General features: G+C 37.3%; 1 protein-coding gene across 1 annotated transcript in view; it reads left to right on the top strand.

Moving 5' to 3' along the window:
* SLC6A11 (solute carrier family 6 member 11) overlaps nucleotides 1-24,068 on the top strand; it is a 170,669-nt gene that overhangs the window by 36,341 nt on the left and 110,260 nt on the right. The window contains exon 5 of the mRNA XM_074198567.1: nucleotides 22,100-22,232. Within this exon, the coding sequence (XP_074054668.1) occupies nucleotides 22,100-22,232 (133 nt within the window). The remainder of the gene's footprint in view (nucleotides 1-22,099; nucleotides 22,233-24,068) is intronic.

The raw sequence follows: 24,068 nt of genomic DNA, 5'->3' as shown, positions 1-24,068 counted from the left end.
GGCACCATTATTATTGGGGATACAAAAAGGAAAAAGTGAAAACAGATTGGATCTCTGGGGCACATTTGCTAATGCAATTTTCTATTATTCCTTGTGTAAATCTAGGTGTTGAAATTCTTGCTGTATCACAGAGGCACTGAGGCTCAGATGCTGAAGAGTTGAGGGAACTATCTAGTCTAACCTAGGCTGCTAGATGGCACAGTACATAGTGTTAGACTAGATCTGAATTCAAATATGGCCTTAGACACTAATCATTTAATCTCTCAGTTTCTTTAGCTGTAAATAGGGGATAATAGTAGGTCTTCCATAGTTGTTGTAAGGATCAAATGAGATAATATTTAGAAGATGCTTTGCAAACATAATGCACTATATGAATGCTAGCAAGCTTAATATTGAAAAAGGAATCATCCCTATAATGATTTAACAATTAGTCATTAAGTCTTTGCTTTAAGACCTCCAAGGAATACAAACTCATCTCCTGTTCAGGCAGTCCATTCTATTTTTTGGAAAGTTCTAATTTTTAGGCACCTTTCTCCTAAATCAAACTTAAATTTTCCTTTTTGCAACTTCCTCTGATTATTCCTATTTTGCCTCCTGCACTATTACTTTGTTCTTTTCCTGATTTATTCTTTCTTTTCCTTTTTTTCTTTTTTGTTTTTTTCAAGACAATGGAATTAAGTGATTTGCCCAAGGTCACCCAGCTAGGTTAATTATTAAGTGTCTGAGACTGGATTTGAACTCAGGTCCTCCTGACTCCAGGGCTGGTGCTCTTCCCACTGTACCACCTAGCTGCCCATGCCTTGATTATTATTATAGCCTGTTGGTTGGCACAATGATTCCCCATTTTTTTTACATCTCACTTTGCATCACTTCACATAGGTCTTGCCATATTTTCCTGAAACCACCCTCCTCATTATTTTCCAAAACACAATAGTAGTTTATCACAATCATCTACCACAACTCATTCAGTCATTCACCAATTGATTAGTGTTTCTTTGATTTCTAATTCTTCACCACTACAAAAACAACTGCTATAAATATTTTGGTACATGTAGGTGCTTTTCTTTTTCCTTTGATCTCTTTGGACTATAGACTAGTAGTGGGTATGACTGGGTCAAAAGGTATGCTGAGTTTGATAGTTCTTTGGGCATGGTTCCAAATTATTCTCCAGAATGGTTAGAGTAGTTCACAACTTTAATTTAGTGAACCTATTTTCCCTCATAACTTATTTGTCATTTCTGAATAGACATAAGGTGTAAGTTGTTTTAATTTTCATATATCTAATCAGTAATGATATAGAGCATTTTTTTATTTGACTTTATTTTTGATTTCTTTTTCTGAAAACTTCCAATTCATATCCTGACCATTTATCAACTGGGGAATGGTTCTTATTTTGGGGAATTTGATTCAGTTCCCCTTAAATTTGAGAAATAATACTTTTATCAAAAATGGCTATAATTTCTTTAATATTACTTTATTATCTAGGGTTAGGAAAATGCAGTTTCCTTTTTAGTTAGGTCTGTTTTTGCTTTTCCCCTAGCAACCCCCTCCCCCCACCATGATTGATATCCCTGCCTTTTTTACTTCCACTGAAGCATAAGAGATTCTGCTTCAGCTCTTATTTTAACCCTATGTGTGTTTTTCTGTTTCAAATGATTTTCTAATCTATCTGCTTCCATTTCTTTTTCTACCTCCTTCCCTACCCCATTTCTACCTTCCTTCATTTTTCCTCCTTTCCTTCCTTCTTCCCTTTCATCCCTCCCTCCCACCCCATCCCCTCTGTCCCTCCCTCCCTTCCTTTTATCTCCCTCTCTCCCTCCCTCCCTTCCTTCCTTCCTTCCTTCCTTCCTTCCTTCCTTCCTTCCTTCCTTCCTGAAGGGTTAGAGAAGTAATTATGATAATGATGCCTCAGAAATAATCTATTTGCTACCAACCTGCTTATCTGTTAAAGAAAAAGCAAAATAACAAAAACCAAAAAAACGAAACATACTATTTGGGGCACTATGGGGCAGTATGGATAAAATGTAGGTAAAGATGAAATGCAACTGTGAATATAAAAGGTTTTTATCCACTTTAAAGATATTAGATGTAGCTTAGAGAAATGAAATCTTTTTTATATAAAAGATTAGATTTTGTAAAAAAAAAAGATTATATTATGTAAAAAAGGCGAAGAAATGAGTGTTATGTGTTTCCTCAGGGGATCTTTGGACCCTGCTGTCCTAATGATAGATATAAATGAGATTATCTAAAACAATAGGGATGCATTTTTGTATTTATTATGTTCTAGCAGTCCCTAAAAGTAAGGTAGAAGAAAATCAACTTTTGAAATTGCATTAGGTCAGGAGATTATATAGGGTAGGTATCTATCGACAGAATCATTAGAATGTCAGTGCTAAAAGAGACCTCTGAGATCATTTGTCCAATCCCTTTAATAGATGAAGAAACTGAGGCCCAGAGGTAAAGTACCAAACATGAATGGCATAACTGGGATGCAGAATGAGATCAGCTGACTCAGAATGGTGCTAATATTAACGTTGTAACTCATTAACACCTTATCATTCTGTCCCATTCTGTGTCCTTGACCTCCTATCCATCTGCTATAAAGAGCCAGCCTGACTGCTGAAGGCTTTCTTCTGGCTCTTTTAGTTTTCTGTGCATCCTAATTCCCATTGTCTTTTTTAATCACTTATTCTTGCTATACTGGACTCCTTTCCCTTTCTGAATTCATATATTCTGAATGATAGTTTTTTTTGTTTTTTGTTTTTAGTTTTTTGCAAGGCAATGGGGTTAAGGGACTTGCCCAAGGTCACACAGCCAGGTAATTATTAATTGTCTGAGATCACATTTGAACTCGGGTCCTCCTGACTCCAGGTCTGTTGCTCCATCCATTGTGCCATTTAGCTGCTCCTGAATGATAATTTTTAAACATCTTCTTGTATGCACATAATCATTGGAAATATGCTGTGGACTACTTGGGCCTGCTATGCATCTCATCTTTGGTTTTTGCCACCTGCAAATTTTATTCTTTGAAAATTGTAGTATTTCATGATTTATAGGCATATGATATAGTTCAAAGGATATTAATGGGTTTTAAAAAATGGATTTGGAGTTTAGCAAGCAGGTTGGAATCTGTCAAAATACTACAAAATTCCCCAAATGCAATCTCACTTTCTTCTGTTCAATTTTGGTCATCGTCTGAATCAGTCAGTTAAATCAGCATTTATTAAATGCCTACAATGTTCTAGGCACTGGATTGAGCTTGCAAAGAAAGGCAAAAAAATATTGTCTTTGCCCTTGAGATGCTAATGAAATAGAAATGAATAAACAAGATAGAAACAGTAAAAACTGGAAATAATCAGTAGGAGAAAAGGCCCTGGAATCAAGACAAATTTGGAAAGGTTGGATGATTTGGTTTAGTTGAGCCTTATAGCTGTCTGACATCTATAAATATATTTTCCCCACCATCAAATTTTCTGTTTTATAGAACAATATTTCCTGTCACCTTCTATGCTCTTCTTTATAATGTTTTACAAATGAGTTTATATGCTAAACTTTTCTTGTCTTAACTTCTCTGTCTCTTCTTCCTGACAAGGAGATAAAATAGATCTTAGTTGAGATAATTTTAAGACTCTTTTGACTGCCTTATTGTGGTTATTAATTTATACTGGTTCATCTTTTGCAAGAAATAGTAATAGTTCATGATGATATCTTTTCCTTTTTTCCTTTATTATTTTGGGGTAGTAGTAACATGAACCCCATACTAAGAATATTTGTTTTCATAGAAAAAACTGTTATTCTGAGTTTTTGACTCAGGGGATCATGCCGATTCCCTTCCAATGTCAACATAAAGGCTCCAGTATATTGCTATATAAAGGTATCATGCCACCTTCATTTATATTTTCTCCGTTAGTAGATGCTTCTTTTCTCATTGGTGACAGCACCTCTGTGACAGATTCTCTACTCTTTCTCTTGGTGTTAATTGCCAGTACCATGGATAGAGTGCTGGAGTTGTCAGACATTTCCTAGCCATATGACTTTGGCCAATTTCCTCCATTGTAAGATGAGAATAACAATAGCTCTTACCTCACAAAGTTGACGTGAGGATCAAAAGAAATATTCTATATGAAAAGCACTTTATATACCTTAAAGCAATGGTGGATCCAAATAAATTACCATCTGTCTCTCTGCCCTAATGACCCTTTTAGGTATTCAAAAAGATATATCAAAAAGTAGTTAAATTTTTCATGCATTTAATATTCAAATAAGAACAATAAAAGAGACACACTAAACTAGATCATGTTATATTACTCAAAGTAAACAAACATATCCTTATGGAGTAAAAGCAACCATGTGACCTCACAGCAACCAATGTTGGAACACATGCAGAACTAAAACTCATTCCACCTATTATTTTTATTCATTCTGCCTATAATTCTTTTTTTCCATCTACTTCCATGACTTCCAAAATGGGCAATAAAATAATCCTTGAAATCTATATTTCTGTTGGTCCATTGGGTCTCAGCTTCCTATTTGTTTCACCATTCAGGGAATACCAGCACTCTCATAATATCACAGGGGATTTGGGGCTTAACACAAAGTGGAAACAAATAACAGCGTGTCACCCTTTGGTTGTTTGGCACTATTTCTCTTTACATTATATGTTTGTTTACTGAAGTAACAAAAGCAAGGGAATTAAAATGTAGTATTTCATCAAGGGTATAATGAGTTTGAAGAAATGAATAAATAAATATTACAAGCATGGTTCTGTTGATTTTTTTTCACCTAAGGACTGAATGAGCATTACTATGGGCACTTAGAAAATGCTGTTGCACAAATGAACATTTAAAAAGACTTGTGATTTTTCACATTGGGTGACTGCCTGGCCACCCACCTTAAAGAGAACCTTGATTACAAGTATCATTTTAACAACTGGTTTGCCATATTCAACATAAAATTAGATATCAGATCTGCCTAACCAGTGCAAACTGCCACCACTGCCTTAAAGTGCTAGGTAAATTGTTAATAATTATTGCAACTGATGAAAATAATTATGGAAATATGCCTCCACTATCCTCATCAGCTCTGCAAAATGTCCTTAACTGACACATACTGATCCTTGTCAGCTACTTCTGGTGTCCAACTTTCTGCTTCTTAGAGAGGCAAGTAAAATTTACCCTTGATGGATAAAAAGGACCTTCCTATATTACTAAAACAGCCCTTTCAAAAACAGAGAAGGTTTTTACTTTATTTTCAGAGAGTTACATTAATGGCATCTAATAGAAAAGGTTGACAACATAGTGGCTAAAGACCTGAGGTTGAGTTAAAGTTCTGCTATGGGATCTTGATAGATGTCATTTAAATCATCTGAGCTTTGTATCCTCATCTGTTAAATGAATGTGTTTCCATTCCATTTGACTTCTTGTACAAGCAAGCAAACTGCAGAAGTCCATATGACTGTGACCTATGATAGTTGGAAGGCAGGTTTGAGCTAGTCATTCCTGCTATCAAATTAATATTTGAAGTGAAATAGTGTGTATGCCCTAACCTATATTCAATTTTAGCCAGACGGTCTTCATCTGTGATCAAAGGAGTCTGTGATTCTGATCTTGGAAAAATTCACAGAATGACACAAGTTAGTGGGGCAAGGGACTCTCTAGTAAAATAAGGGCAAGAAATAGATTTCATGAAAGATATTTAATTCTGTTTTTCTGCCCTGGGTGTTTATCAAAACCACTTATTCTTAGAAAGCAGTTTGTCATGGTGGATATTATGCTGAAACTGAACCTGAACCCAAAACAAGGAAAACCTGAATTCAAATCCTGCTTTTGACCCATTAGCTTTGTTATTCTGGGCAAGTATGAGCCTCAATTTTCTCATCTTTAGAATGAGGATAATAACACTTGAAGAACCCTTCATATGACTATTGAAGAATATAAATGAAATAGCATTATTTAAAACAATTTGCATACTCAGAGGGGTGATAATAAATGTCCACTTTTGTAATGACCTTGGGCAAGCCTCTTCCTTCCCATGAACCACAGAATTGCAATCAGAGAATCCAAAGTAAAAAGAGATCTCTGATTTTATCTAGCCCAATGCACACTTGTAAAAGTCTTCCTCTTTAGCAACTCAGACAAGTTTAGTGCATTGCTTGAAGACTCCTTGCTATTTCCCCAGGTAAACCAGCTCATTTTGGAAGAGTTCTCATTGTTAGCAAGCTTTTTTCTGACCTTAACCCAACTTTTGCTCTTTATAAATTCTACCAATTGATTCTAGTTCCACATTTAAGGGAAAGCAGGACAGATCCAATTCTTCTTCCAGGTTATGGCCTTTAAAGTGGTGAAAACATCTTTTTTCATTTTATCCCTGCCTGCCCCCCACTCCCCCCCCCAATCCTAGTCTTATCTTTGCCAGGCTAAATATCTCTAAGGCCTTTAACTCCCCTGGCATTAGCTCAAGGTTATTTACTATCCTGTTTGATCTCCTCTGGACACTATCCAGTTTATCAAAGTCCTTCCTAAAATGTGGCATCCAAAAATAAACATGATATTCCAGATTTGGTTCAACAGGGGCAAAGTACACAGAGATCATCCCCTCCTTATCCCTGGAAGGCATAGGCTTCATACTGCAGGTCATGATCTCATTAGTGTTCTTGTCTGTCATATTGTACCACTACCTCATGGGAAATTTGAAGTGGGATAAAACCTTGGATTTTTTTTGCATCAAATTTCTGTCTAGATATCCCTCCTCAAATTTGTGTTTGTAAAGTTTCCTTCTCTAAAAAGTAAAGGGATTCACCAATGTGGTCTCCAAGTCCCTTCTAATTCCAAATGCTAAGATCAATGTCCTGATATATGATCAAATTTCTATATATAATTAGGCTAGTGAAAAAAAAGAATTCTAATCTCAGAAAGATGGAATAAACCTCATGAAGTCATATAGTTAGGATTTACATATGTAGCAAATAGGGCCTAGAGAGGTAAAGGGACTTGTTAGAAGTCAGTCAGCAAGTTAGTGACTAAACCAGAATGGGAAACCAGGTAACCTGGCTCCAAGGTGAGTATTCCTTTTGGTGCTAAGATTTCATCACTCAAGAGATTTGTAATTTCAATAGCATAGGTCCTACCTCCTTTGATACCATTCCACCTCTCTTTCCTTCCACCCATTCTGTACTTTAATTGATGGTCTTTGGGATCCTGGATTCTTGAGACAATGACAGGCAATCCATCACTAGCCCTTTCTCCAAAACTTTTCTAACCTGTTATAAGTGACCAGAGATTTTCCTCCACTAGAATAGCTTTCATAGAGGCAGGGTCACCTCCAGACCACAATGAGACATTGGGGGTGAACTTTCTGTAGTCCTATTTGTCAACCTATCAGAATTGCTGCTTGATCTTATAGGAGTTCATGAATATGTTTCAGCATACTCCTCTTTGATCAGCTATTAGGGCTGGCAGGTATGACAAGTATTTACAAATAAAATTCACAATGCCTGGAAATGATAGTGACTCTGTGTATACTTAACTAGCAATGTGCCAATTCAATTCTAGATCTTAATTCTGACTTTGAAGAACATAACTAGGGAGCTTATTGGTTTTTTATTTTTAGGGGTTTTTTTTTTTTTTTGCAAGGCAATGGGGTTAAGTGGCTTGCCCAAGGCCACACAGCTAGGTAATTATTAAGTGTCTGAGACCAGATTTGAACCCAGATACTCCTGACTCCAGGGCTGGTGCTCTATCCACTGCACCACTTAGCCACCCCTAGGGAGCTTATTTTTGCAGGGTCAGGCAATCACTGTAGGTCACAACGCATGAGGGACAGATGACCCTCCCTTCTTACCCCATGCCTCCTACCTGTAAATAATTCTTGAAAAAGGAGCAGTTTGAAATGTGGAAAGGTCCAGAAGCTTGAACTTAGAAGAAGGGGAACCTAGATTACTCGCCTCTTTTCTAGATCCCTGGGGCACAGCCTGGTGATCCGCTAGAAAAGTAACATTGGCACTTTTCTGAAGAGGAAGGCAAGTCATAGCGGTTCATTTCTTCTAGTCATTATTATCACAATTTGTAATTTCACATCCTTTTCCTAGACCATAAGAACTCTGGCTTTCTAGATCTTTATGCTCCCTATCTGTAAAAATGAAATGGTTGTTAGATCAAGGGTCTTTAATCTAAAATCTTGATTCTTTAATCAACATTTTGATATCTATATTTCAATATATGTGGTTTTCTTTGTGATGCAATAAATTTCATTGTATGCATTTAAAAGTATGAGTCAGAGGAAGGGTTCACAGACCTCACCAAACTGAGCAACAGGATCCAAAAAATGGGAAGGTATAATTGGAGTAGAAGAAGATAGATAAAATTCGGTTTCAAATACTTGTCTTTTGTCTTTACTTGCTTGTGACCTTGGCTAAAACAACTCTGTGGGGTAGATATTACAGATATCTTTGTACCCATTTTATAGATGGGTAATCTGAGATTCAGAGATGTTAACTGCCTTAATCAAGGTCACAAGACAAGTAAAGGCTATAGGCAAGTATTTGAACCCAAGAATGGTTGTCCTGGCTTTCTAAACTGCTGAGAGGAGGTGCATCCATCAAGGCTGATCACCTCATAATGTTGTTAATGTGTACAATGGAGAGACCTGAATTCAAGTTCCCATAGGTAAATACTAGCTTTTAAGTCATTTAACCTCTTAATACTCTAAGTGACTAAGACTATAAATTGCAGATGTATTGCTAATCTCTACCAGTTAGGTGGCACAATGGATGGAATCTGGGCTTGGACTCAAAAAGACTCATTGTGATTTTGAGTAAATTTGTGGCTATTGTGGATGAGGCTTCCATTTCCCTAAGGATTGGGGTGTCAGATTACATAGTTTCCTTCCACTCTCCCTTCCTACCCCCTTCCCCTCAATGGTGAACTGTCTGGTGATTATTGAATATATACATTTGTTTTTAACATGTTTATAGATTAGTCACTTTCTATATGAGGAATTAGGACTAAGGGAAAAGAAAGAAAAACATGAGACAGGAAAGAAAAACTTTAAAAGAAATTTTCAAAAGTGAATGTAGTGTTTATTCAGATCCTGTAAGGGTTTTGTTTTGTTTTGTTTTGTTTTGTTTGTTTTCTTCCCCTGGTTGTGGATGGCATTGTTCAGGTCTCCCAGGGTTCTTTTCTTGTTCTGCTCCCTTCACTAAGCATCAGTTCCTGCAAATTGTTCCATGCTTCTCTAAATACACTTGAGTTCAGAGACATAGAAAACAGAGGTCCCATAGATAGATATCTATTATTCTAAAAAATGGGGCTCTTTGGTACACTGAAAGTTCAGTTGCACAATGTGATATGGCAGTTAAGAACACTAATATAATCCTAGTTGTATTAAGAAGGTAATAATGTCCATGACTGGGAAGATTATAGTCCTAGTGCAATAGGTGCTAGTCCCTGCTTTCTCCTTTCTCCATGAATGTATTCTTTTTTACCTACTCTTTTCTTTCCTTTCCCCAGACCCTCACAACAAAACCAATCTTTCCCAAGGCCCTCTGTTTTTCTTATTCCCAATACCTTTGAAATTAATAAGTTCATCTATGCCCAAAGGGCAACAAAAATGAGCATACCCTTTGACCCAGCAATACCACTACTAGTCTATACCCTGAAGAGATGATGAAAAAGGGTAAAAACATCACTTGTACAAAAATATTCATAGCAGCCCTGTTTGTGGTGGCAAAGAATTGGAAATCAAGTAAATGTCCTTCAATTGGGGAATGGCTTAACAAACTGTGGTATATGTATGTCATGGAACACTATTGCTCTATTAGAAGCCAGGAGGGATGGGAATTCAGGGAAGCCTGGAGAGATTTGCATGAACTGATGCTGAGTGAGATGAGTAGAACCAGAAAAATATTGTATACCCTAACAGCAACATGGGGTGATGATCAAACTTGATGGACTCGCTCATTCCATCAGTGCAACAATCAGGGACAATTTTGGGCTGTCTGTAATGGAGAATACCATCTGTATCCAGAGGAACAACTGTGGAGTTTGAACAAAGACCAAGGACTATTACCTTTAATTTAGAAAAAAAAACTGCTATCTTATTATGTAATCTTGCTATCTCTTATACTTTATTTTTCTTCCTTAAGGATATGATTTCTCTTTCATCACATTCAATTTGAATCAATGTATACCATGGAAACAATGTAAAGACTGACAAATTGCCTTCTGTGGGGGGGGTGGGGGAGGGAAGAAAAATTAGGGGGAAAATTGTAAAACTCAAAATAAATAAAATCTTTTTTAAAAAAAGAAAATAATAAGTTCCTGAAAGGATAGTGTTATTTTCTTCCTCTATTAGAATGTTAACATTACATCTTGAGATCCCTTCTAATTGTTCAAGTAAATTTACTTTTCTAATTTTCTCTTGTCTTATGTTTGCATTGCAAAATTTCTACCCCCCCGATCTTTTTTTTAGAAATGATCAAAGGTCATCTATTTCATAAAAGTTATTGTTTCTCCTCTGTAGGATTATATTTAGCTTTGTAGAATGTCGGTCCATGCATTTTGCTTTGGGGGATACTATATTCCAAGATCTCTTTAATAGATCCTGTTTCTTTCCTTCCTCTTTTCCTCACAATTTCTTCAATTCTAAAGCAGGATAACAGTGGCACCTACCTTGAAGGATTTTTGTGAGGATTCAGAGAGATAATATTTATAAAGTGATGTACAAACCTTAAAGCACTCTAAAAACTATTACTGTTGTTCATAATCTCATTACCATTATTATTACACACCATCAGTTTCATCTTCCTCAAATGGAATTTTTATCCCATCACTTTCATCCTCATTAACCTCCAATAGTTCTCTGCAGAGGATTAGATTAAGGGCAAACTCTATGGTTTGGCAGTCAGGGCTATTTAGAGTCTGTTCACAATCTACCCAAATTGAGCTCCTACTATATCATAACAAATCCATTCTATTCTAGATACAAAACAATCTTTTTACTGATGTTGCACTGGACCTAACTCATTCTCTCTAAACTGTTGATGTTTATATCAGCATGACCCTACCTTCCCATCATTAAAATAATATATATTGAAAACCACAACTTGTGTGTTTATATGGATGCGTTTGTGTTTGTACACACACCCCTGCTTTATTCAGGCATTCTACTAAATAATTTACAAACTTTCTCCCTTGATCTTAAAAACAACTCTTGAAGATGGGTACTATTATCATATACATTTTATAGTTGGGGAAACTGAGGCAAACAGGTGCTTAAAGTCTCATAGCTTGTAAGCATCTGAGATAAAATTTGAACGCAGGTCTTCTGGAAAGATAAGAGGGATAATGAGGAAGAAGATCAAAGCTAAACACAAAACTTTGAATCTGAATTTTATGGGAATGATGTTGAATTCTGGTTTTCAATAAGCTAACATTCTAAGTGAGACAATCAAGTCTAAGTTCAGAGCTACAAGACAGGAGAAGGTCACCCCATGGGTTCATAACATTCTGTCAAATCTTGGGCATACTGCCTCCAGCAGCCAGGGATTGAAATAAGGAAAAAAGGAAGGAAAATGAAGAAAATAGGAAAAAAAGAGAGGGAAAAAAGAAAGAGAAAATTCTGATAACTCATTAGAGAATGAAAGTTTGACAACCTCATATACTGTCATTTTGAGTAACTTTGTGGCTATTGTGGATGAGGCTTCCATTTCCCTAAGGATTGGGGTGTCAGGAGAACAACACATCAGAAAGATTCCTGGATGCAGAATCAGAGGGTATTGCATTCAAATCTTGGCTGCCATTTATGACCATTTGGCCTTTGAAAAGTTATTAAGCTGATGAACTAGATGACTACATAATTCCCTTTCAGTTCCCAGTTCTATAATCCTATGTCTATATATTTTTTAGAACTCTGGGATAGTGGACAAGGCAATTTCCATGGATGGCCACAAGGTGGCAAAGTAATTATGCATAGCTATCCAAGGCCTCCCCAAAAGAAAGATAATGAGGTCTGGAAGCTGGAAGTCTATGGATAATTCCAGGAGACTCTCAGAAAATATAGGACAATTGGAAAGTTCTAGGATCAGGGTGAGTTGAGAAATCTCCTCAATCCTCTCTTCCCTTCCCCTTCTCTTCATGGGGGGATTGAAACCTCTACCAGCACCACATAATGGGAGGATGACTCAAGAAAAAAGAGTAAGGAAGAAGGACTATAAAGTAGCAGTCCTATTAAATGAATGTGCCGAATATAGGGTGTAGGGATATAAGGTTCAAAGAAGATTCTAGGACCTTTGAGACGGGCATCTGGGTATAGGGATTGTCTCTATGATTGAGAGGTCAGAGTTAAAACTCCTTGTCATTTTTCCTCATTGAAAGCTGAGGAAAGGGGCAACTAGGTGGCATAGTGGATAAAGCACCAGCCTTGGAGTCAGGAGTACCTGGGTTTAAATCCAGTCTCAGACACTTAATAATGACCTAGCTGTGTGGCCTTGGGCAAGCCACTTAACCCCATTTGCCTTGCAAAAACCTAAAAAAAAGCTGAGGAAGAAAGACAGATGTTCTCAGTAGAATTATAGCAGCCTATATGGGTAATGGGAATGGTCCTAGCCATGGACTTCTCTTACAGGTAGATATAAATTCCAACAACAAAGTCTCTGAGGATGAGAATATTTGGTTATTTGTGAGGAGAAAGAGGAAGAGATGGAGGAGAAAGTAAGGTACTGGGTACAACTCTCCATCTGTCTCCCTAGCTTGTTGCCATCAGCTTTCAGCATGCTGTTAGCTAGTCCCTGCTGCTAAAAGATTTCTTTTTATTTCCATCTGTCTCTTCCCATTTGTAGGCCATATGTAAGGAGGTATAAGGAATAATAAGATAGATGGGTGCCCTAGGAGATTGAATCCAGTGGCCTTTCAATCTTCCTTCAGCTTTGTACTTAGTCCACTTGGGATGGCGAGGAAGAGAGGGAGAGTGGATGTAGTTGGAGGATGAGAATTGACCCTAAAGTATTTGTTCAGTGTAACCCATAAGTTAATCTTCTTACCTTATTACACATACCCTATAGTTTCAAAGAAAGAAGTCATTGGATACTCTACTAACAAATGACAGGACAGAATGCTAGCATTGCAAGCCTGTTAGTTCAGTTAATCATTAGCTGAACCTCTCACCCACATCATCAGTCTCTTGGTTGGCAGACCTACAGGAGAAAAGCACACACACTCATTCCCATCCTTGGGTAGCATGTTACAGTTTGCAGGGTTTATAATACATTATCTCATTTGATTCTCACAGTGGAACTGTAAGGTCGCTCTCTTTTCCTCCCCTACCTAAAGATTCATCCCTTATAATGAAGAATAAAAAGAAAAGTGGGGAGGGGAGCAGTTCCATGAGAATAACCGATATGACCAACAAGTCAAAAAGTATGGTCCCCCAGCTTTCCAATGAGGAGAGGAACATGTTCTTACCTCCTTTTCAGGATCAAGCTTGGGCATAATAATTCCATAATATTCAGTCTCCCTTTCTCTTTTCTATTGTTCTTTCCATCAATAATGGTTCCTCATTATATGTGTTATTTTTTCCAATTATTCTTCCTTCACTTTTTCAATTTCAGGCTTTTCATCAGTCTTATTATGCTTCTGTCTACTCTTCATGGTTTCTTATGGTATAAAAATATTTCATAAAATCCTATAGCTAGAATTGAAATGAGACTTAGAGATTAAGCTGGCCAACTCCTCTATTTCACTATTATACTCATGTGTCACAATGAACCTTTTGCCAAATTGATGAGTTTCCAGTTATTTGCTGCTATAAAAATGCTATTCTAAATATTTCTAAGTTTTTTTTCTTAATCCCCTTGGGGTATACGCCTTGAAATGACTTCTTTAAGTAAAAAGGCATGGACATTTTAGTCACTTTTTTTAGCTAATTCAGAACTGCTTTTCTGAATGGTTTAGCCAATTCATAGATTCACTAATATGTATTAGTGTTCCTGCCAACATCAATTATTCACATCTTTTGTTATTACAAGTTGTTTTGAATGGTTGGAAAAGGTTGGTTTTATGATCCCTTTTACAAGAGAAGGAACTGATCAAATAAAGACCATTCTCAAGGTCATACAGCAAGTTAATAGCAGAACTAAGACTGGAAAGTGGCAGAAGTGAGACTGGGATTCAGTTCTGTGCAATCTTTATTTGACTAGTCCATTGACTTCCTGTTTTGCAGAACTTCTGATTACTTTTCTCTAAGATTCTCTTAGAGCAAAACCCCATTTGTTTTAAATGAACTCTCTTTTGCTTAATGCTATCCATGGGTCTGACTGCATAAGTCTTCAGGAAAGAATAAATGAGCTTAATAATCAATCAGATATATCTTGTGAAATAATTAAAGGCTTAATTTAAGATTTATCTTACCTTATTTATCTTATCTTCTGTAGATCACATCAACAGGCATGGTGATATTACTACAAGGAATTCATTGTATATCAATAAATCAAATGAAACATTAAGACTAAATTTTTAATGATGTCTTTTTGCATCATCCTAATTTCTCAATATATGCCTTCTTTATAATGAAGAATTAAAAAGAGGGGCACCTAGGTGGCGTAGTGGATAGAGCACCGGCCCTGGAGTCAGTAGTACCTGAGTTCAAATCCAGCCTCAGACACAGACCTAGCTGTGTGGCCTTGGGCAAGCAACTTAACCCCATTGCCTTGCAAAAAAAAAAAAAACTAAAAAGAAAAGAATTAAAAAGAGAGAAAGGGTTGGAGATGGGGAAGCCATTCCACAAAATTCACTAGAAGGGAGAGGGGTAGATTTTTTAAAATTTTCCCTGGGATCATGCTTGGTCATAATATATACACACACATTATTCAATTTCAATTGTTATTCTTGCCTTTTCTCTTTACATTTTTTCATTGTGTTCATGTCATATATATTACATTGTGCAAATGTCTATCAAACTATGTATATCATTGTGTATTTTGTTTTCTTAGTTCTTCCTGCTTCACATTCTTTTAGATCCCACATCTTCCTAGTACTTTTCTGAATTTAAATTCACAATTTATTATGGTATAGTAATAGTTCACGACATTAATGTATCATAATTTGTTTAGTCATTCCCCAGTTGATGGACTCCTTTCAATTTTCACTTCTTTGCTACTTACAATGAATGCTGCTATAAATACTTGGGGACATATTGAACCATTCTTTGGATCAAATTCCTTGGAATATAAAATAGTTCAAAGCAAGAATCTACAAATATTTTAACAAACAACTACTTTCAGATGAATGGGGTGGATTCATGATTCCCATTCAACAATCCTTGCCTGATAGATCACTTTGTGTTATTGAAGAGACAGAATAATGTTAATAAATAGATTTCATTAAGTCAAACAGCACAAAACTTCATCTAGAAACAAAAGTGTCTCTCATGAAAGAATCAAAACCAGAGAACACTGAAGAAAAACCTAATAATACCTATTTTCTTTGGTAAATATTTTCTTTAACAAGAGTGGTTTGTATGTAAGTATTCTGAACTGGATATTAGATAATCAGAATTTTCAATCAGGCTTAGCAACAAATTGGATTACAACACTTCACAAATCATTCTATGTCTGTTTCTTCACATATGGGGTGGGGGTGGGGGTAGTTAGACCAAAAGATCTCTTCAAGGTCTAACATTCTGTATTCTAAAGTCCTTTCAGTACTAAGGTTCTATGTTCTAACATGCTCTTTTCTATGTTTGCATCTATTTATGACATTCTAGATTCTAAAACTAATTCTTCTAAGATTCCTCCTAGATCTGGTATTCCATATTCTAAAAGTCCTCCTAGTCCTGTCATCATATTAATTCCACAATCTGACACAATGTCAGAACATTCCACAATGTTCCTTCATTAACAGCTCAGAAGCTATTATTCCTTGACACTAACTATATCACCAGATTTATACCCAGAAATAGATTTCTTTAATATAGTTGACTGACAAGATCCTTAATGTTATAATAAATTCAGATCAGATTTAATGAAAATACAAAGAATAACTAATAATTTTCACTCTGCCAGAATTTAGAATCCTTTTCATCCACAGAACTCACTTGTGGCCCTGGGACTTCATCAGTGTCCTTGTGGCAAAGATAGGATCCTGAATTGTTCTATCCATTTTATAGTCAGAAGGAAGGTCAGATGAAAGGAGTGATTTATTCAAGGGCACATAATGAGGAGGTGGCAGGAGGAGAAATAGAACCTAATTCTAAGAGTATTTTATTTTTTCCCACAATTACATATTGTGAAAATTTTAGCATTCATTTTTACAAGATTTTGCATTCCAAATTTTTCTCTCTTCCACCATCCCTCCCCTCTTCTGAAAATGGTATATAGTTTGATATAGTTTATATATATATATATATATATGCTATCATGTATAAATATTTGCAAATTAATCTCAGCTATAGAAGAAGAAACAGATTAAAAGGAAAAATGACAATGGGAAAGAATAGAGTAATTGAAGAAAATATGCTCAATCTATATTCTGAATCCATCAGCTATTTATGTGGATAGCATTTTCCTTCATGAGTCCTTTGTTCTTGTCCTGGATCCTTGTGTTGCTGAGATGATGTTGCTGATACTGTGTATGACATTTTCCTGGTTCATACTTTTGATAGAAGCTCAGAATTATAGAACAAAACTGGACTTTTGTGCTTATCTAATCCAGGATTTTTGTGACACAAAGATAAAGCCTATGGACTTTCTCAGAATGACATTTTAAAAAAATGAATAATTGGTATCACTCATATAGCATTTTAAGACTTACAAAGAGTTTTATATATTTATCTCAATAATGGAAATGCATATACATAGAAACCAATTATCTTTAAATAATTTTCAATTATATTGATAAAAACAAAAAATAATTTTTGAAAAAAATTATTGCAATACTTTTTTTTAAAGTTCACATACCCTGCAATAAGAATCTCTTATCTGTTCTAACTCCCTTTTTAGAGAACATAACTGAGGCTCAGAAACAGGAAATAACTTACCTAAGATCACATAGCTGATTAGTAGTAGAGTCATCATTAGGATGGAGGCAGTTTCCCTATGTAAAGTCAGGATGACTTATCTTCCTGAGCTCAAATTTGACCTCAGACACTGGTTGTCTGACCTTGGGCAAGTCATTTAAGCCTGTTTGCCTCAGTTTCATCATCTGTAAAATGGACTGGAAAAAAGAAATGACAAAAGACTCCAGTATCTTTGCCAAGAAAACCTCAAGTGGGATCAGAAAGAATTGAAAACAATTGAAATGACTGAAGAACTACAGCAAGAATAGAACGTTGGTCTCCTGAATCTTTCCCTGATGTGTATATAGGTAAAATAGTCTACCTCTGACAGCTTATAGGGAAAGGAGTTAATCTCAAGCTTCTTCCTCTGGCCTGGATGACAAAGTCCCCAGAAATGTTTGGTCCCCTATTGCCTATGAAATTGTGCTTTGTGAAGCCATCCAGGGCCATTGTGGAGTTTGCCCAGATAGACCCCATCTGGTCTCTGCCATCTCTGGGCCAAGGAGTGTTGTAGCGGTGGTATTGTGGGGCATTCTTTTACAGGATGCCATTGGCAGCCAACTCTCCTTGCTATTCAGGAGTCTTCTCTGGCCTGGTACATTGGGAAGGATTATTAAGGAAGTTTTTTCCCAGTGTTATGTTCCCTGAGTCCCTGGGAGTTCACGGGGCTCTCAAAGACTACCCTTGTAGCAGCCGAAACAAACCCACTGCCCCCTCCTCCGGCTGTTCTTTTGCTCTTGTTGCCGAGTTCCTAAGTTGAAGTGGAAGTTGCTAACAGAAGAAAATATCTTGAGGATGTTTTCAAATAGTGTCTGATCAAATAAAAGAGTAATTTGTCTTTTTTAGCTTGTAGGAATCTAATTTCCATTTCATTGCTTCATCGGGCAGGGAGGGGAATGAAGGAAACAGGGACAATCCAATCCAAAGTGGACAGCTTACAAAAGTCGGATGTGAAAAAAACAGCTTCACATCCTGCCCTATATCCCAGAAAGACTGCTCCCCTTTATTTCTGAGGTTCCCCAATGTGGCTAGTTTTTAGATTTCTATTTCCAAAAGGGGAGCAGAAACCTCATCATGCGTAACTCTTCTGTCCAACTCTGCTTTTGCTTTGTTAACAGATTGAATTTAGAATTTCCAGCTGTAAAGATAATCTCTATCTGCTGGGATCTCTCTATAGGGTTGGAGCTCACTCTGAGGTCTTTTGTTGCTTTCGGTCTGGGAGGTGACCAGTCAACAAGGGATAATTGATGAAGGACACGTGGGAAAAGAAGTGAGCTTTATTCACAATGAAAGACTGTTCAGGGAATAGGGGGATCAGGGAAACAAGATCATTCCTTCAGCCTGGCAAAGAGATGCAGTTAAGCCGTCAACATGCATTTATTAAGGTGTCTTAATCTGTGTGTCAGCCACCACACTAGGTGTGGAAATTTAAAAAAAAAAAAGGAAGGGGCCCTGCCTTGAAAATCTAATTATCTATCAGGGAGAAACAATTTGTATGTTTAAAGTCATGTGTGAACACAAAAATATAAACAAATGGGTGTAAGTGGTAAGTGTGTAATATGGGGAGGGAGGAGGGAGGAGAGAGAGATATGTGTGTGTATGTGTATATGTGTGTGTGTGTGTGTGTGTGAGAGAGAGAGAGAGAGAGAGAGAGAGAGAGAGAGGTTCAGATAGACAAAATAGGTAAATGGATGGATAAATGGAGTTATATAGATATAGACATATATAGATACATAGATTTATATATAGATACATAGACAGATGGGTGGGCAAATGGATGTTTAGATGGATAGATCATAGATAAGACAGATTGATAAAAGAAAGAAAGAAAGAAAAATGTTAGATAGAAATAGCATATGATATGGAGTGGCTAGGTGGCACAGTGGATAGAGCATTGGCCCTGAAGCCAGGAGTACCTGAGTTCAAATCCAACCTCAGACACTTAATAATTACCTAGCTGTGTGGCCTTGGGCAAAGCACTTAACCCCATTGCCTTGCAAAAAAAAACCTAACAAAAAAGAAACAGCATATGATAGCTATAAGGTCATTTAGGAGAAAGGCACATTACACATTCAAGGTCTTATAAAACTAGGGCCATTTTTTTCTTGAAAATTCAGAAGAAATTGTTCTTATTCTTTTCAGTTGTTTGGATATTTCATAGATTCACATCTTTGTGACCCCATTGGGGGTTTATTGGCAAAGATATTGGAGAAGTTTGCCATTTCCTTTTCCAGCTCATTTTACTGATGAGGAAACTGAGGCCAACAGACTTGAGTGCCCAAGGTCACACAGTTGCTAAGTGTCTGAGGCTAGAATTGAACTCTGAAAGATGAATCTTTCGCTCTCCATATAATTGCCCTTTTTATCTTATTGGGTTGAATTCAGAAGCCTTTTACTAACTCCTTTTTTCAGAGCACTTTGCTAGGGCTGAGAGAGATGAAATTATTCAATAAAACACCATTTCTTACCTCAGGCATGCAAACATTCTATAGTCCAGCTCAACTCTTCTTTGAAGGGACTATTCCCTAGATCTGCAGAGCATCCCATCCCTTCATCTCTGCTTCTTGTTCCATCAAAGTTCAGTTCTAGTACTTCCCTTTCCTGATCACACTCCACCCAAATGCCATCCACAGAAACTATCTTCTAACTGCTTAGTGTATAATGCTTAGCATATTTTGTATGCTTAAATATAGCCATATGGTAGAGTGGGAAAACTGTGGGCAGTGCAATAGGAAGATCTGGGTTGAAATCCTGCCTCTGACAATAGCTAACTATAACCTTGAGAAAGTCAATTAACCTCCCTGAGCCTTAGTTTCTTCATTTGTAAAACAAGGGGGCTAGGTTAAATGGTTTCTTAATTCTCTTCCAGTTCTAAATTTATGATCCTTATAGTGTTTCTCCAAATAAAATGTAAGCTCCTAACCTAGAGGGCAAAAGTTATTTTGTTTTTGCCATTCACCTCCAGCATCCATCACAATACCTAGCACATGGGGATGAAAAGAGGGACTAGACTTGGAATTTTTATTGATATTGGCAACTCCCAGGTGAGGAAAGTCCTCTTAGCAATGTACATGGGCACCTTCTCTGTTGGTTCTAGTTTTAGAGATTTTGTCTAAAGTTCTGAGAAGCTAAGTGACTTGCTCAGGGTCACACAGCCAGTGTTTATGTCAGAGGAAGGACTTGATTTTCAGGTGTTCTTGAAGCTCTTTGGCCATTGCACCACCCTGCCTCCAATGTGGTATACTATGGTATCTAATAAATGCTTCTTAATTAAAGAAGCATTTTATCTAGTAGAAGGGATAGGAAGGACAAATAAAAACTATTATAAAAATCATGAAAAAATAAGGCATGATAAGGAGGGGGAATTGCAAATGTAATGCTTCATGATTTGAGGGGAAGGCAGAGCACTTCTAATTATGAGAATCAGGGAAGGCTTCCTAGAGGAGTTTTTGTTTTTGTTTTTGTTGTTAGGTTTTTGCAAGGCAAATGGGGTTAAGTGGCTTGCCCAAGGCCACACAGCTAGGTAATTATTAAGTGTCTGAGGCCGGATTTGAACTCAGGGACTCCTGACTCCAGGGCTGGTGCTTTATCCACTGCTCCACCTAGTGGCCATAATTGAGTTTTGAAGCATAAGTAGAATTTTACCAGAAGAAACTGGATCATGATGGAATGGGGTTCACGGAAAGGAGCTCATTCCAGAGACAGAAATAGGGAAAAGAATGAACAAAAGCAAATAGGGGTTTATCATTTATTTTAGATTATTTCTGGTATCAAGGTCCATATAATAATTAAGTTGAAATTATAATTATATTGCTCCAGAGCTGAAAGGGACCAGAGATACCATGAGAAAACTGAAGACTGGAAAAGTGAATTGGCTTAGAACCAGGATTTGAACCCAGAGCCTCTGTCTTTAGCTACTTGATCCTTTCATTGCCTCTCCACAGTTCAATAAAAAAGTTGTCTGGCTCAAGGACATCACACTGAAGTAGCTATATCCTTTTCTTTTCATTTAAAAAAAATGCTTTCATTTCTTTTTTTTCTCCTTCTGTCCAGCTCTTCTTCTCAGTGCGTGTAGATCTCATAGTCAGAAAGTACAGGAACCAGGGCATCAGGACTAGAATTGGAGACAGGAATAAAGGGGATGGTCTGAGGTTTGTTTATTGTTTTTATTTTTTATTTTTTTAGATTTTTGCAAGGCAAACGGGGTTAAGTGGCTTGCCCAAGGCCTCACAGCTAGGTAATTATTAAGTGTCTGAGACTGGATTTGAACCCAGGTACTCCTGCCTCCAGGGCTGGTGCTCTATCCACTGCGCCACCTAGCTGTCCCTGTTTATTTTTTTTAATCTCCCTACACATTATCCAATTATTTTTAGGGCTAAAACTAGCCTCATGTCTCTGGGCTAGGGGCTGGGGGTGGGGTAGGGGCTGGCACACCAACATTAATTGGAATCATTAAATAATTTATACAGAATGAAGCCAGGATCTGACTCCCAGGGAGACAGACACTGAGTGAGACTTTCCAGCTAAGCCCAGACTTAGCTTTCTCAAAGAAGGTTCCCCCAGCCCAGTACTGATTGACATAATTTTGGGGAGGGGTTTGGCACTCTGAATGGGGCTCATGGAGCAAATCTGGAGGGGATTTGTTTCTCAGACAAGCAGCCATTTGGTGCTATTTCTCTGGCACAATTTGGAGTGTGGTGTTTTCCTCAAATAAAACAAAGGCCTCAGACTCAAGGTTCTGTTGGAGGGGGTTATGACAGAGAACGGAGAGCAAACTGGTGGTCTTTTTTTTTTTTTGGTCATATGACCCAAAAAGTCACCTTTCTCTAAAGGGGTTAGACAAGTGGGGTGAGTTTATAGATATGTGACTGAGCTTTTTTATTTACTAATTGTTTAGTTGGGTTATACATCTCCATGTCCTTCAGAGTCTGATTTCTGAGTCAAATGTGACCCTGAATCTGGGACTCTGAAGTTTTCCAAGGGGTCACTGAAGGTGGGCTTATAGATAAGCAGAGACTTCCCTTCTAACTTGCAGTCCCCTGACTCTTCACAGACGCAGAGTCCTCGCCATCTCTGATGGGATTGAGCACATCGGTAACCTCCGCTGGGAGCTGGCCCTGTGCCTCCTCGCCGCCTGGACCATTTGCTATTTCTGTATTTGGAAGGGGACCAAATCCACAGGGAAGGTAAGGGCCAGTACTCCCAGCTATTTGCAGAAGTCAGGTTGGAGTCATATTTGTCCTCCTCACCCCAGCAAGGTCTGTGAACACCAAGAAAGACCTCCCTGTAGAGGACCAGGCTGGAGTCTTCTCTCATTCCTATGGGTCTTGGGAACTCACCCTCACTGGGTGTCCTGGATCACAGGGACCTGACAAAGAGTAGTGAATTAGAAGGACCTAACTCCAAATCTTGACTCTGATATTTAATATTTATGTGCCTTTTGACAAAGAGTTCCCCTCTTGGGATGTCATTTCATTCATCTCTAAAGTGCCTTAGAGATGAGGTTTCTCTATAATGCAAAGAAAATGGAGCTTACATTCACAGAAGTAGTCTCCTCACCTGGTAGTCCACCATGTCAATGAAATCCCAAAGTCCAATCCTTATCCTAAACATCATGTGTCCAGCAGTCAATAAATAAACATTCACTAAGCACTTATTTAATATGTGCTGGCCACTGGACTAAGGACCCAAAGCAAGTTTAAAAAAGCAAACAATCCCTGCTCTCAGGTAGCTCACACCCTAGACACAAGAACTCCAAAGAAGGCAAAAGGTGATCCCTGATCTCAAAGAGCACAGGTGTAATAAGGGAAATGGCATACAAAAATTGTATATAAGAAACTAACTAGATGGGAAATATTCTGAGAAGGGAACACATGCATTAGCAGGCATTGTGACTGCTATTGCTATGGTGACTTTGGCACTGGATCTACAGTCAAGAAGACCTAAATTTAAAAAAGTTATTCTGACATTTATTAGCTATTTGACCTTGGACGAGTCATGTAATTTCCCTCTATCTCAGTTTTCTTATTTGTAAAATGGTAGTCATCATCATCATCATCATCATCATCATCAAATCAGAAGGCAATATTTGCAAAATGCTTAGCACATTTTAAAATGCTGCCTTAAAATATTAACTATAATATTAGGGAAATACTCCTGGAAAAGATAGAATTTGATCTGACTCTTGAAGGAAACTAGGGGGAATATTTCAAGTGTGAAAGATAGTTCAAAGGTAGAGAAAAAGGAGATGGATTATCCTGCTTGAGGCATACTAAGGAGGTCAGTTTGGTTGAATTTACAATTCATGGTAGGAAGTAAGACATAAGAAGGTTAGATAGTTTGAAAGGAATCCAGTTATAAAGAATATAAACACCTATAATACCCCATGAGTATGTGATCTAGAAACCTACACTTTCTCCCTATCAGCAAAGGCACACAAAGGAAGAATAGGGGGAGATGACAGAGATGTTCAGGAGTTAACATTGCAAAATATAAAAAAAAACCCAATCAATCAAAAAATACTGATCACCTACTATGTGCTGAGGAGACAAAGTATAACGTTCTTGAAGGGGATCTTTTCTGTTTTTCCCCTTGGATCCAGTTACTGTCACACAGTAGGCACAGAATAATGAGTGTTCTGTCCTAAGGTACTGACCTTTATATGTATAGTATTGTACCAAGTGCCATGGGGAAATACTTAGGGGTATAAGATGCTGTCTCTGCCATTGAGGAACTCAGAGTTCAGATTGGGAAAGAAGACAAAGATTCACAAAACAGAGAATATATCAAGAACACACCAAGTCGGTGAAGGGAAGGGAAGAGAATAAATATTTATAAAATTCCTAATGTGTTCTAGGAATTGTATTACATGCTTTACAATTTTTGTCCCACTTGAAATGTTGAATTAAAGCATTGTTGGATATGAAACTCAAAAGACCCTTAGAGATTGCCTTGTTTATATTCTTTTATTTTGCGGGAGTTAAAATGGAAATTCAGATTTGCTCAAGCTCACACAACAAGTA

This window comes from Macrotis lagotis, chromosome 8 (assembly GCF_037893015.1).
Source record: "Macrotis lagotis isolate mMagLag1 chromosome 8, bilby.v1.9.chrom.fasta, whole genome shotgun sequence".
In the NCBI taxonomy this organism is placed as follows: domain Eukaryota; kingdom Metazoa; phylum Chordata; class Mammalia; order Peramelemorphia; family Peramelidae; genus Macrotis; species Macrotis lagotis.
The sequence above is the reverse complement of the archived record's forward strand: the minus strand, read 5'-3'. Positions and strand labels throughout refer to the sequence as shown.